The sequence below is a fragment of the Pholis gunnellus genome (genome assembly GCF_910591455.1).
Source record: "Pholis gunnellus genome assembly, chromosome: 8".
In the NCBI taxonomy this organism is placed as follows: domain Eukaryota; kingdom Metazoa; phylum Chordata; class Actinopteri; order Perciformes; family Pholidae; genus Pholis; species Pholis gunnellus.
The window spans coordinates 17753032-17779661 of record NC_136534.1 but is presented as its reverse complement, the minus strand read 5'-3'; the positions used below and the strand labels follow the sequence as shown (position 1 = coordinate 17779661).

The following is a 26630-nucleotide window of genomic DNA, read 5'->3' as shown; positions in this document are numbered from 1 at the left end:
CAGGAACAACAGACACATACACTGGATCATATGTGCTCTATAATATTTGATTTGATTTCCATATAAACTCCATCAGCACACAGGCATATGTAAAAGCAAACAATGCTTTGAATTTCTCATTCACAAGCAGCTCTTCACAGATCATGAGTTATAAAGGTGGGCTTTATTTAAACAGAAAACAATTTCCTGTCCTGCACATATTTAAAAAAAAAAATACTGCAGAATATTAAATTCCACAGCATGTTTTAGACATATCCTACAAATCCTATATGTTCAAATAAAAATGTAAGTAAAACGAGACATACTGTATTTCACACACGATACATTGCAAGTTCTCATAAGTTGAATGAGGCAGCAAGTCTTTGTAATGCAAACCTCCATGTGAAAGAAAATCTATGTCGACAAAAATGACAATTACACTAAAGATATTACGCAACACAAATTATACTAATTATAAGTGGATGTGTATATATAGACCTTTGGGAGATTATCATTTTCAATGTATAGACATCAAATGAGGTTTGATGAGCACATTATTCACCTTTTTAATAAAAAAATTGCTTATTCTCACGTCTGGCAGTTACTAAGCAACATTATCAATCTTTCGGAGGAGTGTTGTATAAGTCCAATATTCCCTCTCTTTTAGCTCTGTTTTTGGTCTCCTGGGGGAAATATTTGATTATTTAGCTGTTTAAAGTTCCACCAGTCTCTACCGGTGTCTGTCTGCTCTATGGTGCGGAGCAAATAGTAAACAGTGTTTGTTTTTTTAGCTTTTTCTGCTGGAATCGACTCTATGACAGTTCGCTATGAATCTCGCTATCTCTGCAAAGAGATTTTTAGTTAGATGCCCCAAATAAGGTCTGTGGTGAAAACAAGCTTAAGAGATTTTATCGTTTTACTCTACGACATAAAATACACAAGTAAATACCCCACTCATGAATTTTGAAGCGTGTCTTAAATAAGGCGATTGCTAACAAGTGGCTAAATGAGACTAACATTTGTCCACCTTTAGCTTAGTGGTTGTGACGTGAAGTCATGCGACCGTGGTGTAGTTCTTTAGATCAGCTTTTTACTTCTAGCGATTGCATTTACCCTAGAAAATCCTAAAAGTGGCGTTCATTTGTGAAGATTATCTTGCTGAACAAAATGTGAAATTATCATAAACGTTTGTTTGCCACAGAGCTTATTTTCTGCAATAATCCAAAATCAAGTGGAAAAATCCAATTGGCTTTTTTGTCGAGGTGATCATATCATTACACTACTTGCTCTTATGATCCAACATGCTCAATAAATGACTGTTGCGATGTAGATACGCATGATCAGGATCATTTGTCATTATCGCCTAAAGCTACTCTCCCACAGAGAGGACCAGCCAGCAGTCAATACTTGGTCTCATTGATCGTCTCACTAAACTAAGTCCGGCTCAATGCTTGATCTTTATTGACTGGAAAAGCAACTGAATGTCAACATTGCTAATAAGTATCCACTTGACATATCACAGTGGATAATAATTATGAAGAAATGCTGAAAATGTTTTAATCTGAAAAATGTCTAGCCTACTGTTTGCTTTGAGGAAGATATCCATGCTGTTTGGTGAAAAGTGTATTTTTGGGACCAGAGAAGAGTCAATCATCACACTCAAAATAATATCAAGCTAACAACAACAAGCCTCAGGATAGCATGGACTTCAGACTCTGAAGACATTCAACTGAACTAAACTGAAAACATAAGAAATACACCAGTGCAAAAGTGAGCTATCTGTATATATGTCTGAGCGAAACATATTCGTTCATTACGTTTTTTTCTAAAGAGACTTATGTTTTAGCAGTGATTTTTTTAAATGATATGTCGCAACAATTATTGGATAGATTGGCATGAAATGTTGTCTTTGTCAGGATTCATTATAACAACTTCTGATCTAGCACCATTTTTTATCATGATTGAACATTGGTTCAAGGGTTCTGTGTCTTGCTCAAGGCCTTTTTAACTTGTACTGTCGACAGGAATCAGGGATTGAACCACCGACTATATTATTGATGGGTTATGATAAACTGACTTTATACATTGGGGAAATAATCCTTTTTTATTATTCATTTAAAAGAACACTCAAAATCTTAACTTGCATCTGCGTCATTAGGACTGTGTGGTTTGATCAGATTTGAAAGCACCATTAAGTAAACAACCCCACGACTGTCATTAGATATTGATGCAAATCCCACGACTGTCATTAGATATTGATGCAAATCCCACGACTGTCATTAGATATTGATGCAAATTTAACAGAATCTTGATTGGTATATGCTAATACTCAACGTCATGTTTTTCCCAATGAAGCCTTTCATCTTATCTCTTTGAAATGAAATTGAAACATTAGAAATGACCAAAACACTTAGAGCAGCTCGGGTAAAAAACGTTACAGTCGTCTATTAATCTACTACATGCGTGATGCCTGATCATTCTGTTAATCCAGACTCACGAAAACAACACAACACCATTTGGACAGATGATGAATTAAATAACCAACTGAAACATCAAACACTTATTAAAACACAGCTGGCATTTTGGCAGACAGGCATTTAAAGATCATTCCCTTAACTATTTATGAAGCTGTTTATCACAAGCAAGTCTAAAAGAACATCCGACTTCTATGCAATCGCTGTGGCATTCAAAGCTCCGTTTTGGATAAAAATTCCCCTTCAGTCTTCTGAAAGATGATAAGGACAGAGGCAGACGACAGGCAGCAGCTGTCCGATGATTTCATCCTTTGACATTTGTATCCCACAAGGGAGACGGAGAGGCGGAGCGAACGAGCGGAAACACGACTGAGCATGAGACACAATTATACCTGTTCAGCCAAACATGAAACAGTCCTTTAGTTTTGGGCTCCCTGAGTCGGTCTGAGCTGGCAGTACATCGTCCTCAGACAAGCTCCTTCCCTCTCAAACATTAAGCCACTGTCGAGGATTTGGGACAAGGATTAGTGCTGAATGCTCAAATGGGCTCTGAGTTCATTTGGACACATGTTGATGTTTTCTGTGGAGTGCGACTGAAATATTCAACACGACAGATTGTCCTGATTTGTCCCCCAGAATGGTCGCTGTTAGCTCAGACACTTCCTCTAACTACAATAGTCCACTTTCACAAATAAAGAAACACATTATTGACCCCTTGAATCTTTAAATATAAATCTATTAGAGCTGTGTGTGTGTAGTTAAAGGCAATCATTTAACACTGATATTCATTGTCACATGAGACCAAGAGGAGGAGGAGGGATCTAAAGTCTCTTATTTGTCCCTTAAAATTATGTCTTGCTTGAGGGGGCAAAGCTGCGCTGGGGTTTAGTATTCTCACATGGATATCAAACATTAACTATAGTGATTTACTTAAATAGCAAGAAGCCCAATACAACTTAATGAAATAAGTGATAAATGCAGACAATACATCCTCACAGGGTACTGGTCAGTGTGCTAAATAATGTTGTTAATGAAATGCATGTAGGTTAAGATGAGGCACTTGTAAGTGGAAACAAATGTTAGTTTACTTCTTGATAAAGTGTTCATAGTGCTGGCGTCAGAAAAACAATGACCATTTTGCAGAATGGAATGCCTTTAATTACAGCTTCCAACCAATACCTACGTTTAGTGCTTTCCTTTGCTCGCCTTGAGCTATTATTAAATGTCCTTTGTGCTTAATTCAAACTGGAACAAAATGTACAAGTTTGAATATAGTATAAGAAAGTTTGGTGCTCCACTTTCTGGTGAGAACAAGGATCGGCTACTGTTAATAATTCCTCACGACTGCATCGCCAGTTAACCATCTGCCTCTTTTCTCAACATTCCCAGGGAGCCAGAGCGGACAACAATGTAATGATGCCAATCCACATCATTAGTCAGTGAAGTGATCAACAAAACATAATCAAATCAGAGTTGGAACAAAAAGCCGGAGCAGCGTGGGCAGCAATGTGTTAGATCATTCATAGACCGTCACTGGGAGCCTTTGCTCCGGCAGCTGAGCTGTGTCGAGGGGTGATTTGTCAGTAAATATCAATCAAATGCAGACAAATAGAAGTGGCGGGCCGAGTGCAGATGTAAGCATGAACACATTTCACAGCTGACTTGGCAGGATTTGAGGATTAATTGTGCTGGAGGTAGTTAGACTTTGAGGGCCCCTGTGCAAGGGAGCTGAGCAATTATGGCCATTGAAATTCCTGCTGGGCTTCGTTCTCTTTACTATAATCCCGACATTTACAGCCGTATGTGGAAAGCGCACATCAGACATGCAGCAAGATACACTTGAGCACAATCACTTATTCGCACAAAGAGACAATCATCCACTCTTTTTCCTTCCCAACTTTAACATTTTTTTGCCTGCTCTGTTCTTTAAGTCATTAACTTGCATCCTCCTATCTTTCACTCTCCCTCCACCTCTCCCTGTTTTCCCTACACTCCCCCTCTCTCCCCCTGCGGTTTCTGTCACTTGTTCACAGACGAGTGGCCTTTACATCGCCATGACCTAAATGTGTCACTTCCCTCTCACTGTGGCTCTCTCCCTCTCTCCCTCTCTTCCTCTCTTTCCTCCTCCTCCTGCTCTCTCCTGATATCCCTTCCTGTCCGTCTGGACATCTCTCAAATTTTTTTCTACTACTTTTTTTCCCCCCACTCACATACACTTTGAGAAGTGAAAATGTTTTTGACCACTTTTGCATTTGCTGACCATTGCCTCTCCTCTCTTCTGCTCTCCAGTAAAGTCAGCAGTAAATTACCAATTTAACAGCTTCGTATGCCTGTAAAACTCTATTTTACTCACCATTTTCTATTTATTACAGAATATATGCAAATGTTACATCACTAAAAATTCACTGCATGGATACAATAGTGCCTCTCCCCTTCTCATCTCAAACCAACTCTGCCCTCGTTTCCCTCTGGTCTCTACATCAAACAGAGTTGTGTATCAGAGCGAAAGCAGCTCCTCTCAATATTGATCCAGACGCTACATATCTTAGCAAATACCAGGAAGAGAACTGATAGGAAGTCAAGCGTGGCCTAAAAGTTGTTTAAAACCTCTTTAACCCTAGCCCTATTTTTAGGCCTCTGCTCAAAAATTGCATACCCATACTAGAAATAGTGTATTTCTCTAACTACAAGGTCTATTTGAATAGTTTTGATGTTATAATAAAGGTAATACATGTGAGATTTGTTCAGATGTGTAAATATCAGTGTATATGTTACTGGTTAAGAGTAAATGAAGTTGGCACACAGCTCAAATTGAAAAGTTTCAGGTTCGCCTGAAAAAAATAAAAGCACTGAAAGCATGATTATCTCTTTTGAATGATGCATCTGAAAATGTAAACATCTCCCAAATCATAGCACAACATGTGAACAGTCTCTCTGCAAATTTTTACTTTGATAAAGTGAAGCAGAACAAAATTAGAGAGGTTTTAGTACAGAGAGGTCAGGCGAGGTCAACCAAATTGTCATTTTGGAACCAGCTGTTCCTTTGTAATTTTATATACTATATAACTATATATTTCACTTGTTTTATCACTAATAGTGTTCAATCTATCCAAATACAGCAGTTTGGCTTCATTTTGAGAGCCATAATCCTCTCTGAGCCTGTTTGTGTCGCTGATCCATGAGACTTTCTCGTCTGAATTCCAGTTGCTCTGTGTCTATGGGGACCTAGCTCAGCAGCCCATTGGTCGATTTCAGTCAATGAACCCTCCTTCGACGCGTCAGAGCCTCTAGAATTGAGCTGGGACAACGTGGTATTGATTGACAGAATCGTTAGCCAGTCAGAATCAAAACCGTGCCGTCCCTTGCGAAGTGTAAAATCCGATACGCCGAAAGTCAAATCCCTTCCACCTGCTCCCTTAAGTTGGATTGACCCCCCTTTCTTCAAGGAAACAGTTCAATGACAAACAGGATATACGTCAAACACATATTTGAATGGAAATAACCGGGAATTTATCCGTTCTCTTCACGAAATCAGCACACGGTGAGAAGCATTTATGATTATTATCGATAAAGCGGTTTGTGGTTCTGGTGCTTGTTTGCTCATATCTCTGTAATGGTTTCATGGAGAGAAATTCTGAAGATATCTCTGGAATCTGTGTCGAATTCTCTTGCTTTCTGATACATTGGTTATCCGTGTTAGCTTTTAGCTTTGTGTTCATAGCTTTGTCCGGAGTGCGTAGCTCGCCGAGTTATGGCAAAAAATACTGTGATACATCTTCTAGTTGATTATATTAGTTGTGTAGAATTGTGTGTGTAAAATGACTTGCAGGATATTGTTGCCCAGACTCTCTTCTGGGTATATACCATGTGTGTAACATTCATTATATTCATTTCTGAAAAGTGCATTCTATGATACTCTCTTCGCTAAACTTTCTCGCTGGAATGGTCCTCGCTCGGTACCAAGAGGTTTTAACAGTTTTTATTTTTGGATACATTTTAATTCAAATGAGCTTGAACAAAGTCACTATATGTGCATTTAAAGGTGAAATTCACTGATTAAAGGATCAGGAAACAGGAAACGGTTAATTAGGGCTGTCACATTTTCAATTAGAAAGTCAAACTACTTTAGAACATGGGCAAAAAATCGAATATATCTGTAAATTCACATATGCATGCAATAGGCCAATGCTTGAAATCCATTCATAAAACACATATATCTATCTGATCCACTGCATGTCATGTTGCCCCCTCAGTTAACTAGCTATTGTTGTTCTTTTGGATTCAAAAGAAGAAAAACTCAAAATAATTTGGACAAATTATATATTTTAAGTTTTTGAAAAAACGTGCCAGCTCTACTCCACCTGTGAAAACTGTTGTATGATGTTTTGTAACTTTGAGCTTTGTCAAGTCTCATAAAATAATACAAGCCAATGTCTTTAGAGTGTAACCATATCTCGTCCTTTGCTGAATCAATTTTAAAATGTTCTTTGATGTGTCTCACCCGAGTTACCTGGAGGTGCATTACTAAATTGCTGGATTGCTTTTTAAACCATTATAAAAAGGCTGATGTACTGTAGCTACTTTACACGGGAAGTGAAATGAACATGATGAGGAATCAGGCCGATCAGTATTCTTTTACTTACCCAAGCAGGCAGATCCATTGAGGTTCTGCTCATAGCCTTCATCACAGACGCATCCCCCTACAGGAACCATCCACTCCCCTTCAGCATTGCAGTGCATTCGAGGGGACGTGCCTCCCTGTGCTTTACTGTGGGGGACACATGTCCCGCTCAGGGCAACTAAGGCAGTCGGCTCAGCCCCTGAGGGAGTTGCAGGGTAGGATGCCAAGTGCACGCTGGTGGCCGGACAGCGCCGATAGAAGACTGACACACCCATGAGGGAAACACAAGCTCCACTGTCAACGATAGCCAGGACGAATCTGAAACAAGGGTCATATGTTAAAATGGGGGACATGTAGTCCCTTGGGAGTGATAATGTTAGTAAAACATAGTGAAGCACACAGTGATGATTACCCATTGCGTGTGAGTGGGGCAAAGCTGCGCGTCTTGATGTTGATTCGGCTGTATCTGTTGGGCTGATACTGGTGAGGTGAACTGGGCTCCACCTTGGAGAAACTCTTATCAGCCGCGATGGTGTCGATCTTCACCCAACCCTCCCTGGTCTCCTTCTCTCCGTTGGACGGCTGTGGTGAGGAAAGAACAGAGTGGACAGCAGCCGGTGGAGGGAAAGATAATTAGCGGTCAAGAGAAAACAAAATAGCATGGAGAGAATGTGTGAGAGGAAGGACAGAGGTCAATAAAAGGAAGACGATGGATGTTAAAATGAGCTGGTTGATAGGATAAGGAGATATACAGTGCCTCTAACTAAAATGGAAGGAGTCTCTGTCTGCATGTCTGTCCTTCGATTTACTCAACAGCCCTTCATCCAATCGACTGCACACTTGGCGGGTTTATTGCTGAGGATTCAAGGAAGTGCAGTGTCGAGTGGACCTCTTTAGAACCACGGGACATATTTATTAGTAGTGCGTTATGTACACACTGTGTAGTGTATTAAGAGGGGACCCCTGTTACTCCCCCAAACAGCATGCTGGGTACATCTCGCTCTCCGTCGCTCGCTACGATATTAAATGTTACACCGCTGACCAGCACGCTGGGTTCATCTTGCTCTCTGTTGCTCATTACAGTACATTCAACAACAGATAAAGAAAGAGAGACCGGAGATCTACGGACACATTTATTAGTAATTTTCTCATCCGATTGTCTTCACGCTTGGGTATTGCTGAGGACCCAAGGAAGAGCAGTGTTGAGTGCGAGCTCTTTTGAGATCTACGGGACATATTTACTAGTTGCGCGTTACGAAGTTTGCAGTTTATTGAGGGGAGCACTATTAAATGTTACACCACTGAACAGCATGCAGCAACACCGGAGGCCAAGCAACCAGCTCGTTCCGAACGGGCACATTTTGCACGGGCACTGCACTAGTAAAATGGAAAACTAATTAAAGAAAAGGGAAAATGACAAGATGAAATACAAGCTCAGACTTTGCTGTATTTTTCCTAGGCACATGAATGATAGAAGAAGAGTAAACGTTGACTTGTATGTATGCAGGTCCCAGTGGGGGTTCGTGCTCAAGTCCCTGTGATGACTTTCAGCGCTGCAGTGCTTCCTGACTCTTCTGTGACTCTCGTCTGATTCCTCATCAGGCTTTGATTTACATTTTTAAAAAGCATCTCACTTCCCTAAGAAGAAATGTATTCATACAAATACGGCATCCCTCCTGCTGTGACTGCGACTGCACATGTAGCTCAGGCAATTCAGGCTCGGTAGCTCAAAATGTCCCAGAAAAAACGACGACTAAATGCATAAATAAAGAAAACATTTTTGGACAGTCAGTGTGAGTAAAGACAGGCCTCATTGACAACACGTGAGGTTCAGAGCGCTTCCTGCAATGAGTGTAAAATGGTCACAGTTGTATATTTTATGCCTTAAAGATATAATTAGTGGGACTGAAGTGACATTTTTCGGAGACCGCAGTGGCACATTTTAGCATTTTGTAAACCACAGTCCTCAACAAGTATGTGCTTCACACCAAATGTTTCATTCTCAGCTTTTCGTGACAAGCCCAACAATAATCAGGATGATTATACAATTACTCCTTGTCGTGAGATGATGGGAGGTTTTGCAGTTTTGGAGTAACATGAGCACAACATCAATAGAAATTGCATTTTTACTTTGCTTTACGATTCTGTCTGGTGAAGTGAATAGCTGCGAGGGTCTGTTGAACTGCAATAATCTGGATTCAAACTGGGGCCGGTGTTTTGCCTCACCTCAGCTGCCCAGGTCCTCTCCAGCTCTCTCTGGGAGTCGGCCTGTTTGTAGTACAGGGTGAGTGTCTCTCGGCAGGTGGGTGACGGTGATCGAAGGCTGGCGCAGTCACGCACCGAGAAACGCAGCGTGACGAACACCCGTGGAGCAGAGTGGCGGAGCAGGAAGGGCGTAGCCAACCAGTTGTCTTGAATACGGGGATTTTGGTTGACATTACAGACCTCGAAGGTTCGTATGAGCTTCCCCCGGTCGTCCAGGACACTGACCTCATCCCACTGAGAGACAGAAACAATATTATGAGCTTGTGTAAACCCAACTTTGTAAAAGAGAAACATGATCTTAAGCAGGGAGCTCTGGAATGTGTACACTCTAAAAACCCTGCTGTGTTTATGGTTTGTCCACAGTTCAGATTCATCCTTATATCTCTAAAGATAGTTTACATCTCACAAGGTAAATATTGAACATATTGCCGGTGTTGCTGACATGTGGGCCCTGTCCTTTACTAGCATCACACACTGTTGTTTGACATCTTTATCACGAGTGAGATGAGTATAATAGAGTATTCGATTTGTTCTGATATAACACAAACACTATTATTGAATCTGTAAGTGAAAAGCTGTTCTTTAACTGTCCCCAGTGAAGTAGGCCATCTCTATGTCCTAGTTATCCACTATAGACTTTCCTATGTCTAATTAGGTAATCAATGATTATAAAACCATAGTTAATTAAAACACTTGAGCCATTCATTTAGAGCATACACTTTTACAAGTGTTGCAGACAAAACTGTAATAATCAAGAGACAATTAATTTCTACCAAAAAAACAAAACACATTTCCTCTCTTCTACTGGAATCTAACCACTGAGATCATTTCAGTGTCCTGTGTCTACTGTTTATGGTGCGAGAGAGAGAGTTCTATTTAAACTAAATAGATGGTGTTGGTATTTCCCAAATGAATGTGTTACAGTAGTATAATTATGTATTATAATAACAATAATTCAGTTTCATAATGTGACAGGTGGTTAGTTCTTCTCTTGCACTAGCTTGGCATTTGCATGTGTATCACTGTTCACATGTGACAGGTGGCAGACACTTGTGTGTCTGACTTGTGGCAGCTGTTGTGTAATAAAACGAGCAGATTTTGTCATATTTTAGGGACTCTGAATACTTGGGGCGTGAGTTTTGTAGCTTCATCGAGAAAAAAACGAGCAGCGCAGGGACACACAGCTCTGAATGAGACTCCGTCAGTTGAGTCAAAATGTAAATAGGCGAGGGGTTTAGTTTCACCAATTATACAGTACGGTGCCTCCAAGGATGAAAAGGCTCTGCTTTAAGCCTGTGTAGCCCTAAGTGACAAGCAGGGCCTTTTCTGTTGTAACACAGAAGAATTATGCATTAGGCCTCATCATCAGTATTCTCCATGCAACAATGGCAATGGACAAAAGGTCCTGACACCCTATCAGAGCGCATTTGGGATGTGTGTGTTTCTGTGTTTGTGCGTGTTAGTGTATCTCTGCGTGCTCATGTCTCTTTCTCTGTGTGGTTCTGACAGCCAGTATGAACAGAAACCTTTGTAGCATCACACATGAGGGAGTGCATTCATATTTGGTCCAATTAGAATAATGATAAGATCAGTGAGCAGATAGAAAGAGTCTGAGGCTCTGTCAGTCTAATGGAGTGAAAGGACAGTTTTCTCTCTCCCGGGCCGTGATTCACTCCCTGTCAGACATGGGGATGTGGGGAATCGGGTGGAGGGAACAACAGAGAGCACATGGTCGGATGAAGGGATGCAGATGGGGAGCCGGGGCTGAGAGAAAAGTGGGTGAGTAAACAGAGAGAGTGTATGTGTGTCAGGTGGCTGCAGCAAAAGCCTGACCATGTGGCAAAAGGCTTAGACTTTCAGGTAGAGAGAGCAGCCGCTGGTATCTGTGTGTGGTATTGCGTGCAGTTTTCTTCTGTACCTTGGTGAAAAAACACCGCTTTCATTTGTTTTCTGACCTCAAACCTCCCCCCACCCCACCTCTTCCCTCTTCCCTATTTCTCACTGTCTCATTTTCTCCCTCCCTTATGAAGAAAGGAAGGGGGGGGGGGGGGGGGGGGGGGGGGGGGGCAGATTGGGGAGGAGGGGTGGATGAAGCGTTGGAAAGAAGAAAAAAATAGGGACGACTCATCTTCGTGATTTAATTTGAACCGAAATGCCAGAGAGCCACGCAATCTCTCCAGTGACAGAGCACTGGGAGGGGCAAGGACCCGGACGCACACACAAACACGCAGAAGCAGAGGAAAGCACGCACACATACCCAAAGACATATGCATTCACGCGCACACACACACACACACACACACAGCAAACACACAATGGAAGAATAGTGTGTGAAACATGGGGAGGGCAAAAAGACTACAGTAAGAAGTCGACAGTCTGCTGGTTTGACACTGAGGGGAAATAAGCGGCCGAGTGGATATTGAGTTGGGGGGATGAAAGGAAGAATATGAAGCAGAGACCTGGTGGCTCTGGGACTGTGAAGGGCAAAGGGAGGAAAGATTAAAAGAAGGAGAGAGAGGCAGAGACAAAGAAGCAGAGGGGCTGCCTGTCGGTACATTAAAAGAATGGAGAGACGGCAAGAAAAAGCAGGAGGAGAGCGCAGAAAAGGATATCCACAGAGCCTCAAGCACAAGAAAAGATGGGATGTGAAAAGAAAAGTGAGGAAAGGGTTAAAAAAAGAACACACACACACACACACACACACACACATACACAACCTCCCTTTCTCTCCCCCTCTTTTGGTCTGTCTTTCTACTTCTCTCAGCTTGATGCCCCAGGTCAAATAACCATATCTCCATCTCAGAACCACTTCTCATCCAGGGACCATAAAAAAAGAACTCATGCAAATGCTTTACTTGCTGAAAGCCCCCCCCCCCCCCCCCCCACACACGCACACACATACACACACACACACACACACACACACACACACACACACACACACACACACACACACACACACACCAATGGATGGTCTCCTATTAGCAGCTGCCACCATGGTTCACAAATTCCTAACACACTTGGGGCCCTAATTAATCAAACATCATGTACAATTACGGAGGCCAGGCTTTGGTGATAATGTCAGCGCATACAGTTAAACTATAGTGTAAGGTGAGATAAAAGGCTCCATGCGAGTGTGTATGCTCGCCAGATGTTGCTTTGAGACTACTGTATTTACATCTGGTACTTTTTCAGCTGCCAACATGTAAAAATCTGATGGTAGCTGGTCGCAATTGTCTGCCAAAACTAGCGTGTATAAATGTAGCGTTAAGAGTTATGACTTGTTTTCATTTCACGCACTGTATGATACTCTAAATGTATACGTCAGATGTTTTGCACATAGGATAAGAATAACATTGTTCTGTACTGGTAGGGTAAATGGCATAGGATTTTCCTCCACAGACACAAGTACGAGTTCTGTGCTCCAGTTTCTCACATGTAGTTTGACTGATAATCTCAAAGATGATGACAATGAAGACAATGTGTGTGTGTGTGTGTGTGTGTGTGTGTGTGTAATTATGAGCCATATTAGAACTGAGCCACAATCACTCACAGATGAACGAACTTAACTGACCCGGGAGCTGACCCTAGCACAGTCACGCAAGCACACGCTCACACACACACACACACACACACACACACACACACACACACACACACACACACACATAGCCCCACACACACATATTTACACAGCTCAAGGCGATGCGACAACCTTAAATAAAAAGCAGCTAAAAAATGGGAGATCTATGGTTCAATCACTGCAATCTCATCACAGATGAAAACACACAGTACAGACTAATAGAAAAAAAAGCATTTTATCCCTCAAGGATTTCTAGAAGGGAAGGTGAGACCTTGCTCATTCTCAGGCTGTGTGTGCCAAAAGCTCCACCAATCAATGTCAGATGCCAGACATCCTGCAAGATAATGACCTCGGCCTTAACCCTTAACGAACGTTTATCCTTATTCCTAATCTGAGATCTGTAACTTTCTGCAAACTGTAATTGTCTGCAGCAATGACATGTCCACAACAAAAATAACAGAGGCTGTTTAGTGGAGGCCTGCTGTTTATTCCTGCTGTTTATTTGAATCATTGCAATCAATGCAGCCTTGAAAAATGTGCCAGCAAGCAAAACGACACGACAGTAGTCATGTTTGATTTTGATGTGTGAATGTCTGTCTCTATCTTAAACAGACTTTTAAGAGCTTGGATGTGTAAGCTTGAATCAACACATCTACAGAGCAGAGAATAGAGATCTTGGCATAAATGTTATTTTTTAAAAACCCAGCTTGGAAATTGATATGTCATTTAGTTATAATATCAGTTATGATTGATTGAGAAGGACAGATGTGGTTATTCTTCATCAACAAGTCTTATTTTTCTGATTATACCCAGCATTAAATTGCCATCATAATTACATACAGGACCATGACTAACCAAATAAATATGGCTGTCCTCAGATGAAATAAATTCTTTGTAGACTAATAGGTATACGATTTTATCGACAGATGTGTAAAACAGAGTTTCTCCACAAAGAACCACACAACAGCGCCACTTTAAATCTTGTGTTAACCAGAGATGCATTAACAAAATGAATAAAGACCGATTAGTTGACTAATCGGCTAAGAGGAGGCAGCCCTACTAATAAACAAATAATTATTTTTTAATTTACCAAATCTCAACCAAAACTTCTCCAACATCCTTTAAATGTAACTTTAATGTAAAAGGTAATTCATTTTCAACATTGATTTTTTAAGCAAAGTCAAACATCTGATGGTTCTAGCAGCTTAAATGTGACACTTTGCTGCTTTCCTTTGTCTTAAATGATCGTAAACTGAATATATTTGTAGCTGGTAGTCAGACAAAAAAAAGACAATGTGATCATCAGATTACAGCATCAGTTACCTAACAGGACCGTTTTTGTAAAATAATGTGAAATGTATTCTTGTGTTTAATCCCACATTAGAGTCACAACACAAAGCCCAACAAAGAATGTGATTACGAGAGCACACTTAAAACGTAACCATGTGTAACATGTGCGCAACACATTTGATTGGCCCCCAACATGACTGCTTTAATGCTTCCAACAGCTGGAAAGCACTAGAGAAAGCGAGGTCTGCTTACCCCCGTGTCTGGATAGGTGGTCCAGCCCAGCTCGGAGGTAGACTCTGTTGTGTCCAGCAGCATCACTGACAGGGAAGGAAGCAGCGACAAGGACAAAGTGTGAGAAATGAACAGACAAACAAGTACAGCTTTCGATGTAATGCTATTGATTGCTGCTCAAGAGTTTAAACCTGAACAGAGTGAGTGTTAAAACTAAAGAGCTAAAACTTGGATCTGCTCCAGTAATGCTGAAGTTGAGACAAACCTTGTGAAGTCTTGTTTTTAGGGTTAACAGTCATTTAACCTTTTACTGGTCTGAGGAACAAGTCCAGGTTGATTTTCTCCCCCATGCCATAAAAGCAGGGAGCGCTCCAGCTGTGTGCATCTGTCAAACCTAATAACCGATTCTGAGCGGCGATGCAGTTTGGCACAATGTTCTGGTGTTTACAAAAATGTAACTGATTGACCTGATGGGGCACTGTGACTAAAGGTCACATTTTCCAACTTTAAAAGGCCATAACAGTTACTGTCACTTTTTGTTGAAAACTTAGCAAGCTGATGCTTCTTGTGAACCAAAGGGAGAGGGAACCATCGTTTTAGGTATTAACAGACATTTGCTCATTTCCAGTGATTTAGAGCGAAAGCACGAGAATAGACATTTTCATGTTGGAGTGTATTTTCCCATAATTTGCTTTTAGGTTTAAGTGCTTTAAAAAGCAAGCTGGCATAAAGATCACACAAACACACACACACACACACACACACACACACACACACACACACACACACACACACACACACACACACATACCAAGTGACTTTAATGCTGAGTGATTTTCCATTAGTATTCCAAAACCGTGGTGTTCCTTCAGTCTGGCAAAGTCTGCGCTCGGTTCTCTGTTGAGGAGCCGCCGATTGAACGCCAGCCAACGTTTCTCATGCACACAGAGGTGGCAAATGCAAACGACTTCAGGTTCGGATGCTCGCACAGATGGAGTTAATGGGAAAAAGTATGCAGTGCCGGATTTCATCAAGCACAACACTAATCACGGAAAGGGCTGTTGACACACATGCACACGCCATCCGCCTTTGTTTACAAATAAATAATTCTTCTCATTGTTGTCATACAATTTTCATGCCATCATTTTCATTTCACATCACATCATCTTTCACCAGAGAGGAAGGAGGTTTTATTTCTCTCTGGTGAAAAGCAGACAAAGAGCGACAGAAGAGTATTATCTACATAATCATCACGCACACAGGATGGGATTTGAAAAGGTACCCTGTCTCGCCACAACACCAGTGATTCACTGAGATAGCTCCATTTTTTTTTTATTTCTCAGGTGTGCAGGCTCGCACACTCACACTGAATCCCTCTGTCTTCTCAATAAATCAAACAAAATACAAGATACTGGTATCTTTTGTGGCTTATGACATCAGTTCACCCCCACCTGTTCTCTGACTGAACAGATAGGATTTATTTTTAAAGGATTATACTCACAGATGGAGACCCTGCAAATCTGTCCTCCAATCCTTCATTTCCCTTCTTTTTTTCCCTTTTACAAGCCCCCCCCCCCCCCCCCCCCCCCCCCCCCCCCCCCCCCCCCCCCCCCCCCCCCCCCCCCCCCCCCCCCCCCCCCCACCCCCTCCAGTCTGTTTATCTGTTTTCGCCCACTAGCTTGTCTTGATGTCAATCTTTCTAAATTCACACATTTTCCATGGAGGATCCCTCCAGGATTGTGGAGTGATTTGAATTGTATCAAGAAAAGTATACAAATGGACTGTGACAGGTAAGGATTATATGCAGCCACGGGCTTTGAAATAAATAGTTTCTAGTGCTTAGTGTATGTCTGGACAGCTTGGCGGCTGGATCGGGATAAAATCAGCAACAGGGAGAAGACTAAATCGACAAAGCCAGGATGTTTAAATGTTTTCACGACAATGCTGATTTCCATTGGTGGCACACGTTTCCTGCTTTATTTGGTTCATCTGTAACAGAATGGTACACTTGGTTGCCAGTTGATTAGGTACGACTAGTTAAAACTAATGCAGTCTAATACAACAGTCCCAATGTTAGAGGTGATGATTCAACTGCATGATCACTTTCATGATCTTTCATTTGTCAAAAATAGTAAATAATTTGTATATGTACATATGGATTAAACGCATATCATGCATTCTGACCTCATTAAACACAATCCTATCAGATAAGGACACACACACACACACACACACACACAAATGCCGCAAACGTGTCATTCCAAATTCAATTAACCCTGAGCTTGGGGGCAGAGTCATGCATAAATAATACACAGCAAACTATTTTGACATTAATATTTATGCCTCTACTATTTAGCTTCTTGTTGTGAGGCCTTGGGGACCCCAGGTCCTCACGTTGTTCCGCTCTTTCTGAGACAAACCTGACCTGTACATGAGGATTACATGGAGCAATGTTCAAAGAGCTTCATGCGTGTCTCATTGCGTGACATTAGTATGTTGAATAATTCACCTCTACATCCTGAGATAAGCGTTGAGTGCTGTGTTAGACACACCTCTTAAGGATTAGCTTGAGCTGAGGCATCATGACCGGCTCTTGTGTGTGTGTGTGTGTGTGTGTGTGTGTGCGAGTGACAAAGTTGAACAAAAGAGAGGGACAATTTCTACCAGGTCCACTGGGCAGTAAAAGCCCCTTTATTTAACTCTCAGAGAACTGCGCTACAGCATCTCTGTTATTGGTCCATCTGAGGGCCAAGACACTCAAAGTTTGTCCCTGACAGTTTGGAGAAGTGCTGAGTCTGCAATCTGGACCTGAGTGCTGTGTTAATGCACGCTGTCTCTCACGTCTCCCTGCTCCACTCTGGTCTTTTATTCACTCCGCTCCATACCTTTCCCCCCCTTTTCTACCTCCATCTTGTCCCCTTGTCCCTTTCATCTCCCCCCCCCGCCTCTCTGCATGTGTGTATTATTCATCTAAAAAGTGACAGCAGGGTAGGCATCTCTGTACGTAATAAGGAGATAGGCTATGCTCCATTATTGATGTCAGATCTGCTGTTTTGTTTCAGAATGCTTTGATACCGGTAGAGAGAAAAAGAGGAGACAAAAGAATGAAAAGGGCAGGATTATGAGACAGGAATGAGAGGAGGATGAGAGGATTGTGTTTCTGCATTTGAATGTGCTTCTTTCATGCTTCACCCCTCTCTTTCCGTGTGTGGCGTTGGAGTAAAAGCTCTTTTCTATTGTGCAGAGGTGTCCTGCATTAGTTTGCGACTGTCCCCCCTGCCGCTGGAGTGTTCACTTCAGCTAAGTGACCCTCTCTCCATCCCATCTCTCTTTGCCCAACACTTTGCCTCTCTGTGTGGCCATGCGTGCACCGACACTCTCCAACGCCAAGTGTAGTGCTGTTGTTCATGTCACGCCTCTCTGGTGGTGGATGTATGCTACATTACCGCACACTTTCCAGGCAATAGAGCCACCTCCCCCTCCCTGAAATCCGGCAAAGAACTTCGGTGTAAATATTAACACCGACTAGAGGGCTGTGAGTGTGTAAAATACCTTAACACCAAAGTAAATGTACCTGCAAAGTGTACACAGAGTCACGGAGCTCACAGGTAACAGCAAGCTACAGGAACACACACACACACACACATGCACACACACATTTCCACCAAAAATTCCCACAATGGCTGCAAGCGTTCTCAGCAGCGGTCAGATCAGATCGTGTTTTGTCTTTTGTCCATTCATCCACCCATCTCCACCCCATTCTATATACGCTCCAGATGCTCCCACCCACAGACAGTCAGTCAAGGACAAGGCCTCCACCAAACCATCATTACAAACAACCACAAAGAGAGAGTGATACGCCAAGACAGAGAAGAAGCAGGAGGGTGGAGTGTGGAGGAGTGAGGAAAGAGGGGGATTAACGCGATTCCAGAAATAAGCATGCACACGTCAAAGGGAGTTTTCAAAAAATCTCTGGCGGTGCTGAATGAAAGTGCAGCTTCAACAAACAGCACTTAAGCCAGCTAAGATGACAGAGCAACGCCTGCAATGAGTCGCTGAAGAGGCAGCAACAGGCACAGGTAGGAGAACAGTTAACCAAAACTCACTCTCGTGCTTGATTACAAGACGTTTGCAAAGATAAGACAGGTAAGGTTACCATCTTACCAGGAACTATCTTAAAGGAATAGTTTGACAATTTGGAAAATATGCTTATTCACTCTGGTACCATGTTAGGTCAGGGTTATAATAGAAAGGAACTAGTTCATATTACGTGTTGTCTGACCTCGTTGTTCCCAACGGCTATACCCTCAAAGGCGGACTGCAAAGTCAGGGGCACCCTCTAAAACTCACTTGTTTTAATCCGTACAAAAACAGAAATATAACAACAACCATTTGTGGATTTATGGCTCGTCATGTGCCTGAATATCTCTTGATTCAACAAATGATATACAACCTGTTAATTAGTGAGCCTTAAAGGTGCAGATAGGCAGATGTTGTTATAGAGCCAGGCTATTTGTGTTCTTCTGTTTCCAGCCTTTATGCTAAGCTAAGTTGTGGTACCATATTTACCATATAGACATTGGAGCGTGTAATCAAATCAATCTTCTCATCTAACTCTCTGCAAATAAGTCTACTTCCCAAAATACTGTCAAACCATTGTTTGAACCTGTTCAGGTATATTCCTTCACTCTCCTCTTTTTTGATCAGAGGACATTTCATTTTAAAAGAGTTTAGACTAATTGCGTTGTGTATTTTAGGCCCAGGAATGCTTGGATTTGTCAAGAAAGAAGCCAAATCAATTGAGACCCAATAAACACAATACTCCTCAATAGTGTTACAGCAGAAAAGTTTGCACCTACTGGATGAGCGTAATTTGTGCAAAATGGAAACATAAAATATAAATATAAAAGGAAAATACAAAAGTTTCTCCTCAACAGCACTGAGATCCTACTTATCAGAAACAGAACCTGCTTCAAACATATTTTCATCGCCATCTCCACCCTCAACAGCCACTAAAGAGAAGGAATGTAAATCTGAGAGGAGATCAGTTTACTGTAATCTCATTGTGTCATTTCTGAATAGTGAAGCCTTCAACAATCAAACTTTGCTCTCGTGCTGTTTAGTCGAAAGCCAACATGCAAACTGCCAAGTGCAGCTCTAAAGTGAAATTCAAAACGCCAAACTACATTCCTCTGTCGCAGCAGTCCATACCACACATTCATCTTTCAATTACATTTTTGGCTCTAATTCGTTGCCCGTCCACACAGGCGTATTATCTATGACACTATCTGCGCCGACACTGACTGACTCAAAGCAGAATCTTGGCTCGCAGCCGCCTGACAGCTTCAACCTCTCTTAACTCAAATGGCAGTTATGTGATTCATTTGAGGAATTACGGAGCTCTCAACAGCTATAGAAAATGATGTTGCTTTTAAAAATGACATGCAATAACACAGCTAAAAATAAAGCCTGGTCACAGTGTAGTGCTGCAGTGTCAATGATGGGGATGCTGCTTCCTCCACTTCAACACCAACATGTGGTTTCTCTCTTTCTGCAGCTCGGTACACATGCAGGCAAGAGGGACTCGAAGAGAGCTTTTTAGGGCTGTTAGTGGCATCCGTCCTGCTGCACTCCCACTGTGACAAGCACGCCATTTATTTTCTTATCTCCAATTCATCGTGTCCGGGAAAAGTGGCTTACTACACCCAGGATAAAGGATCGTAATCTGCCTAATTTATATCCAGTTAAAGCCAGAAAGAAAGTGACGGCAGGAAAGATGGCCCACTTGACCTTAAAGTGAGAACGTCAACATGGCTGAAAGTATACACGGCCTGGTGTCTTTTTCTTATTTCTGCACGGTGGGTGGTGGTTACCAGTGGTGGAAAATCCTTTAATTCATTTGAAGTTCCAGTGCTACAATGTAAAAATACTCCATTATAAGTGATAAGTGTAATCAGTGAGTCCGGCATTCAAAAATCTAACTTAAATGTACAAAGGATATCAAAGTAAAAGTACCCAATGTGAAGAAAATGGTCCATGTGAGTGATGTACTATTAATTTGGCTGGAACTTTATTAGATCCTTGAGGAACTAGAATAGTTAATTGCCCAGCCATATATTGACTAGTATTAGCTTACTGAAGACATATTGACATCCGTGTATAAGTCAGTCAATAAAACTAGATTTAAGGTCATTTAGTTCCTCTATTACATAGTGTGTCCATCAGAGCGCGCTGACAGGTTGATTTTTCAACAGTAAAATGTCCAGCTTAGTATGCATCTTGGCCACAATACTTAATGTAATTACAAAGATCAAAATTATTTGTTTGTTACATGTATTTTAGAAAATACTGGCGGCCAATATAACACCACCGTTATCAGATTTGTTAAAACTTCCAAATGTGGATCTCATTATCGGCCACTTTTAGTCGGATAAAGGTTAATATTATATCATTAAAACTGATGCATCAATGCCCAAGTAGCAGTTCTGCAAAACACGCTTGTATTCATTTTTTAAACATCTGGTCTTTGGGTTTTTTGTGTGTGAAATATTCTGTTGTTTTTTACCTCTTTAGGCCAAAAACAGCTATTTAAGTGAAACCATCTGAGAAGTTTAGCTAGAGGGGAAATGGAAATGCTAATAACTCATGAATATCTAAAACATGTCAAGGGGCCCCAAGACACCACTGGTGTTGGGCAGTAACGTCATCGGCTACAGTAAAATTATTACTTTTTCCAGTAATCGGTAGTATAGGGGATTTCAAAATTCAAAATTCAGCAAATCTATTACAGTAACTTATGTCAGTAGAGGTTTGGGACTTGCTAGCTTGGCGCAGGAGCAGATGTGTCTGAAGGTGGTAAGCTCCTACCAAAAGAGGTGAAACACCACCAGTACTTCCAAAGTTGTCTTGTACAGATGTTATGTGTTCTTAGCTGGCTTACTAACCTTACTCACGGGTATTATTAACGCTACGTTCAGCAGCCACCTAACCCTAATTTAGTTTGAAAGGTGGAGCATTTCGATCGCCTCTCAACGGCCCTCAACATGTCAACGGCGACTCACAGGTAACCCAGAAGGTGGGTGCTACGCTTCTGCGATGACGCTGTCAGCCGTGACGTCATCATCAGCTCTAACCGCCGTAGGAGAGCGGTGCAACGACATGGATGGGCCATAAGCTAACCATTGGGGCACGCTCACGTGTAAACCAGGAAACAAGAAGCTTGGTTAACAACACACACAGAGGGAGAGCGAGGTAGACATTGCTACACTATATCTTTAAATGTAGTATTTGTCTGCTGCTATTTTAATATTCACAATGTTAAATACAGCTCATTTAATGTTGGATCCTGAATAGGATAAGCGGTTTGGATAATGGAATGGAGTTGATATGTTTGAGGCACCTTTGGCAGCGCTGAGCAGAGTAACACAAGTTAGGTCACATGTAATGCACTCTTTTGGTGATTATTAAAGTCATTTATTTTTCAATGAGTGATGTGTAAAGAGTAGGCTAACTTTAGGTGAATTATTTTATGGCCCAACACTGGGAGCCACTGGGTTTATATAAATTAAGAACGCATTGTTGAAATATTATAAAAGCTCATCATATTGTTTTATGTGATATGTTTCAAGTAGAAAATATTGTAAAAGGGAAATACTCCAAAGTGTACATAATGACTTGAATATTTACCTACTTTCCACCACTGCAGATAACACCTGCATTTTTTCACTTGATTGGTCTTGATTACATTTTTTTTTACAGAGAAAGTCATTTGCATTTTTAATCAGTTTAGTTACTGATAAACATTTAGTCTACAGTTTGTGCAGCCCGTTGCCTTTTGGCAAAAATCAGAGTCAATACCCTTTTTCAGTGTATGACATACGTTCTATTAATGATAGAAGGTTAATTTCAGGATATGCATAGCTCAGTGAGCATCACCACTCATCCATGATGGGAAGAGCTTGAGGGGCATCAGGTGTGCCTCCTGCACAGCCCCCCCCCCCCCCCTTCACTGTGGTGTGTTAATCCAATGTGAACAGTGAACACGCAATCCTCGACACAGATCCAACAATTTAGAGGCCAGCCATGTGGCTTCTCAACAGTACCTCACATCAACAATGCATGTGGGCGAACGTGTCAACACTTACACAGTCAGCTAGCGAGAGTGATAAATCAAACACCCTGTCACTCACACTCTGCAGTTTGTCTGCATGCAAAGAGGCAGAAAACTAGCTTTCATACTCTTCACAGCAAGAATTTAAGGATTAAAATGACACTTCCTCATGGTTTGTGGTGTGAAAGCAGACAAGAATATGGGTTGTTATGGTGGATACACAGACATACTTCAAAAGTATTAGACGGACAATAAAAAATAGAAAGACAGACAGTAATATCAGTCAGTCCAGACAGACATGTCATTTACTGCAAGCAAACCTGAGGCAGATGCCAAATCCTCCCTTCGTGACATAGCTATATGGTTACATTTATGTGGATTTATATGGACTTCCTTGCTATTGGGTTAATACTGTATTATGAAGAGCTCTATTTCAATTACACAAACAGTCAGTCAGTAGGCCAGCAACGCCGTGCAGCCGCTCTCCCGCTCTATCATTCTGTCTCATCTTAGTCCAGGCCATCTGTTACATACACAGCTCAAATCTGTGGCATGACGCCGACGTATAAGTTACCTCTGTTAAAGACTATTACTGACACACACCTCGCAGTAAACTAAAGCCGATGGGAGATGAGCGTGAACAGGTGCAGCTCTTTCCAACATGCAGCCAGATTCTTTGAAAGTCATTTGTGTGCTGCCTGCTGAAACCAAGGAGCCAAAGTTATGTAGGAAGCACCTATAAGAACACACACACACACACAAACACACACACACATATGTACAAATGTATACACGCATACATTTAAAGGCAGCTTGAGTCATCAAATGAGCGTCAGGTTAACCAGCAGCTTTTCCAGACAGTCTCTTAGTCTCTCTTTTGATTACAGACTGACACACTCACTCCACTCCCTTTTGCACTTTTAAAGATCTCCAAAATGTCCAAGTAGCCTATACAGACAAAGTGTGTGGAGTTAAGAGCGGAGCACATTCGCTGAGGAGACTGGAGACGAGGGGGCCACACTGATAAGAGTGCCTCAGAGGGGGCAGGGGTCTACGGCTGTAACATACGCGAGACCACGAGTGACACAGGGGTTAATATGTGAAAGAGAAATGGATTATGCAACTTATTTTGCATTTGTCTCCCGCCTCATTTCCATATTCTTTTGTTGCGGGAGCTTGATAGGCCCCGGCACGCACCTGGCACATTCGTGCCAACAAAGTACTATCTGATTTGCTGCCAGTGGCACTCGCATGCATCTGCATACATATGCATATGCACACATATGCACTCAGACACAGCACACAAAATTAACGCACACCGGACTGTGTGAGCAGGGGGGGGGGGGGGGGGGGGGGGGGCAAAGCTGGTAATTATTCAGGGGGTCCCAAGCTGGATGTGAGGCCCCAACAATTGATGATCAATCAGACTTTCTTGTGTTGTTGCGTCACTACCCTTACTTGCCACAGTTTCACACATCCTCAAAGTGGCCAACATTCCCAAAGAGAGCCACATTCTTAGAGAGCTATTACAGACGCATACCAAGTCTCCATCCTTCACTTGTAGGCTCATTAAGAGCACATGATGGGAGCGCTGTGGAAACTCTCCATCCCGCTATGCTCTCGTAAACACGCGCAAGGCAACGATGAATTCAAGACCAAGTAAAAGTTGAGTTCTTACCTTCCTCAGCTGAATTGGGCTGAAAAAACAGACAGAGAGAAAGAAAGACACTCCACATCTCCACTACAGAATGACACTGACAGAGAGAGAGGGAGGGAGAGAGCATGAAAGAAGGAGATAGAGTGAGTATGTGGGAGAGGGAGAGGGAGAGGGGGGTGAGAGAGGGGGTGGAGTCTGTTTGCTCCCTTTATCTGAGAGAGGGAGAGAGAGAGAGAGCAAGGGGGGATAGGGGGGTGGATGGGTGAGGGAAGGAGAAAAATATTTGCAGAGCAGCACATACAATAAGTACACTGCCAATAGAGGAAGTAAACAAAACACTGTTGTCAGAGAGACGGGGCGGGAGGAGGAAAGTGGGAGAGGTTTTTTATTTTTTTTTATTTTTGAGAGAAACAAAGACAGAGAGAGAAAGCAAGGCAGGGTCAACAAGAGAGACTGACAGAGGGAAAAGGAGGTGGACAAATTAATAAACAAGTTTGTTTGGTCTCTAAAACAACTGTCTAGACACGTCTAACGACATCAGTTCCGGCTCTCCTCAAAATGCCGAGCACAGATTTCAGCGAGGCCGGCTGGCAGACTGTGGCATCCCTCACATGTCTCGACGCTGCGCTAACTTGCATTTTTCAAGCTGTGGCATGTGAGATTGCCCAACTTCTTTTCCCTCTTTTCTGCTTGATCTCTCTCAGTTCTACCTTGTTCTGGAAAATGAATATAATTAAGACACATTTTTGGATGCTCTTCATCCTCCCTCTTCCTAACACCCCCCCCCCCCCCCCCCCCCCCCCTCCTCCTCTCCCCTCTGTCTCTCAGACACACTCGTCGCCTCACAGGATTGCTCATCCAGACAGTATCTAGACACACACACACACACATGCATGCAAACACACAGCTGAAAACCCCTCCGGCTCACGCACGCCACCCGCTGGTCAGACCGCAGTACTGCAGCTTGTTGATGGGCTTTCATGCCCCAGTTCACTGCATTGAGTGAGACTTCAGTAGACTCTTGCAGGGAGATGTTGCCTATTGGCTTGACACGGTTAGATGGCCCCATTCCCAGCCAGCCGGGGGCCCTGTACTCAGGGCTCTTTGCTGAAGTGAAGAGGGAGATGGATCACAGTGCTTCAGTCATTAAGCAGGGAATTAAAACGTCATAATTCGTTTTGTTTGTTCAGCAAGAACTTGTTCCCTGTGCCATCTTGAATAATATGTCTATATTTTAAAAATCACTAGTGCCAGCTTCTCAAATGAATGAATGAATCTTGGTCTTCAGTGACAGTAAAAAAAGATTTTAAGAGGTGCTTTGGCAACTTGTGACCAAATTATAAACTTATATGGAACAAATAACGAAAATGAATCTGTAATCTAAGCAATAAGAACATAATTGTTGGCTGCAGCCCTAATGTTGTTTTAGTCTCCTTCCTGAAAAAATGAATCACTTGCAACTGCACTCATAAAACAAAAAAGCAAAGACCTGTAATTTTAGAAGAATGTTTTCTTTAGAGCTGCACTGTTAAAGGACGTTTTCAGGGGAATTCCTCTTTGAGGCTAAATTTCTCTTGCGTCTCTACGTGTGTGTTCTTCTGGTTTGGCTTTTGAAACCGTGTGACCCAAGAGGGAATCTGACCTCATAACTCCTCCTCGCGCATGCACTCCTCAAACGTCATCCCAACCGTGAATACATCTTTTTTTAAACCCAACTGTTCAGCAGCAGCAGACAAAGAGAGAAACTGAAGTCTGCTTTTCAACTCATAGCTTTATTTCAGTGTTTCAGACGGTCGGTTAAATTAGCTCTACAGTGTGTAACTGCACAGCTGGCTGAGGTTTTTGCCGCAGAAAAGGAAATGGGAGTAGTTGCCACAGTGCAGAAGTGGAGACCAAACAACATATCAGACAAACCTCTCACACTTTAACGTAAGCACTGCAAGACTGCAATTACATCAAACATTCAGTGCTTTGACTCGTAGCATTACAGACTGTTTATGCTCGTAATTCAAGTCGAACATTCCCTTAAAAGATGGAGAACTTAATTTCCTTTTTAGTCAAAGCAGGTGTCACTCGTACTTTTGCAGCAGGAGAACAGAGGACTGTACGATAGAAAAACAGTTAAGGTTTATCTCTTATGTGACTCGCACATTCAACACTCAACTTCTCACTTCCGTTTACTGTTGAGGAACTTAGTGACATTCACCATAGTGGCAGTGCAAGAAAACCAGTGGATATAACATAGATGACACAGTATTATCAGGCACAAATAACAACCAAACACCATACACATCCTAACACATACAGTATATTTACAGGGAGCCATACACAAAATAAACAATCATTACAAAGTAGTCCGAATGCCAAAGTGCAAATTAAAAGGCTGCTGAGCTCAAACATTGAAAAGTGCTTCCTTAAGA

General features: G+C 42.1%; 1 protein-coding gene across 1 annotated transcript in view; it reads right to left on the bottom strand.

Annotated features, from left to right (window-relative positions):
- Positions 1-24329, bottom strand: part of ephb6 (eph receptor B6) — a 37108-nt gene extending 12779 nt beyond the window's left edge. The window contains exons 1-5 of the mRNA XM_079164648.1: positions 24232-24329; positions 14465-14529; positions 9301-9573; positions 7487-7656; positions 7097-7392 (exon numbers count right to left, since the gene is read on the bottom strand). Coding sequence (XP_079020774.1) covers positions 7097-7392; positions 7487-7656; positions 9301-9573; positions 14465-14529; positions 24232-24289 — 862 coding nt within the window. The 5' untranslated portion in view covers positions 24290-24329. The remainder of the gene's footprint in view (positions 1-7096; positions 7393-7486; positions 7657-9300; positions 9574-14464; positions 14530-24231) is intronic.
- Positions 24330-26630: the final 2301 nt, after the last annotated feature.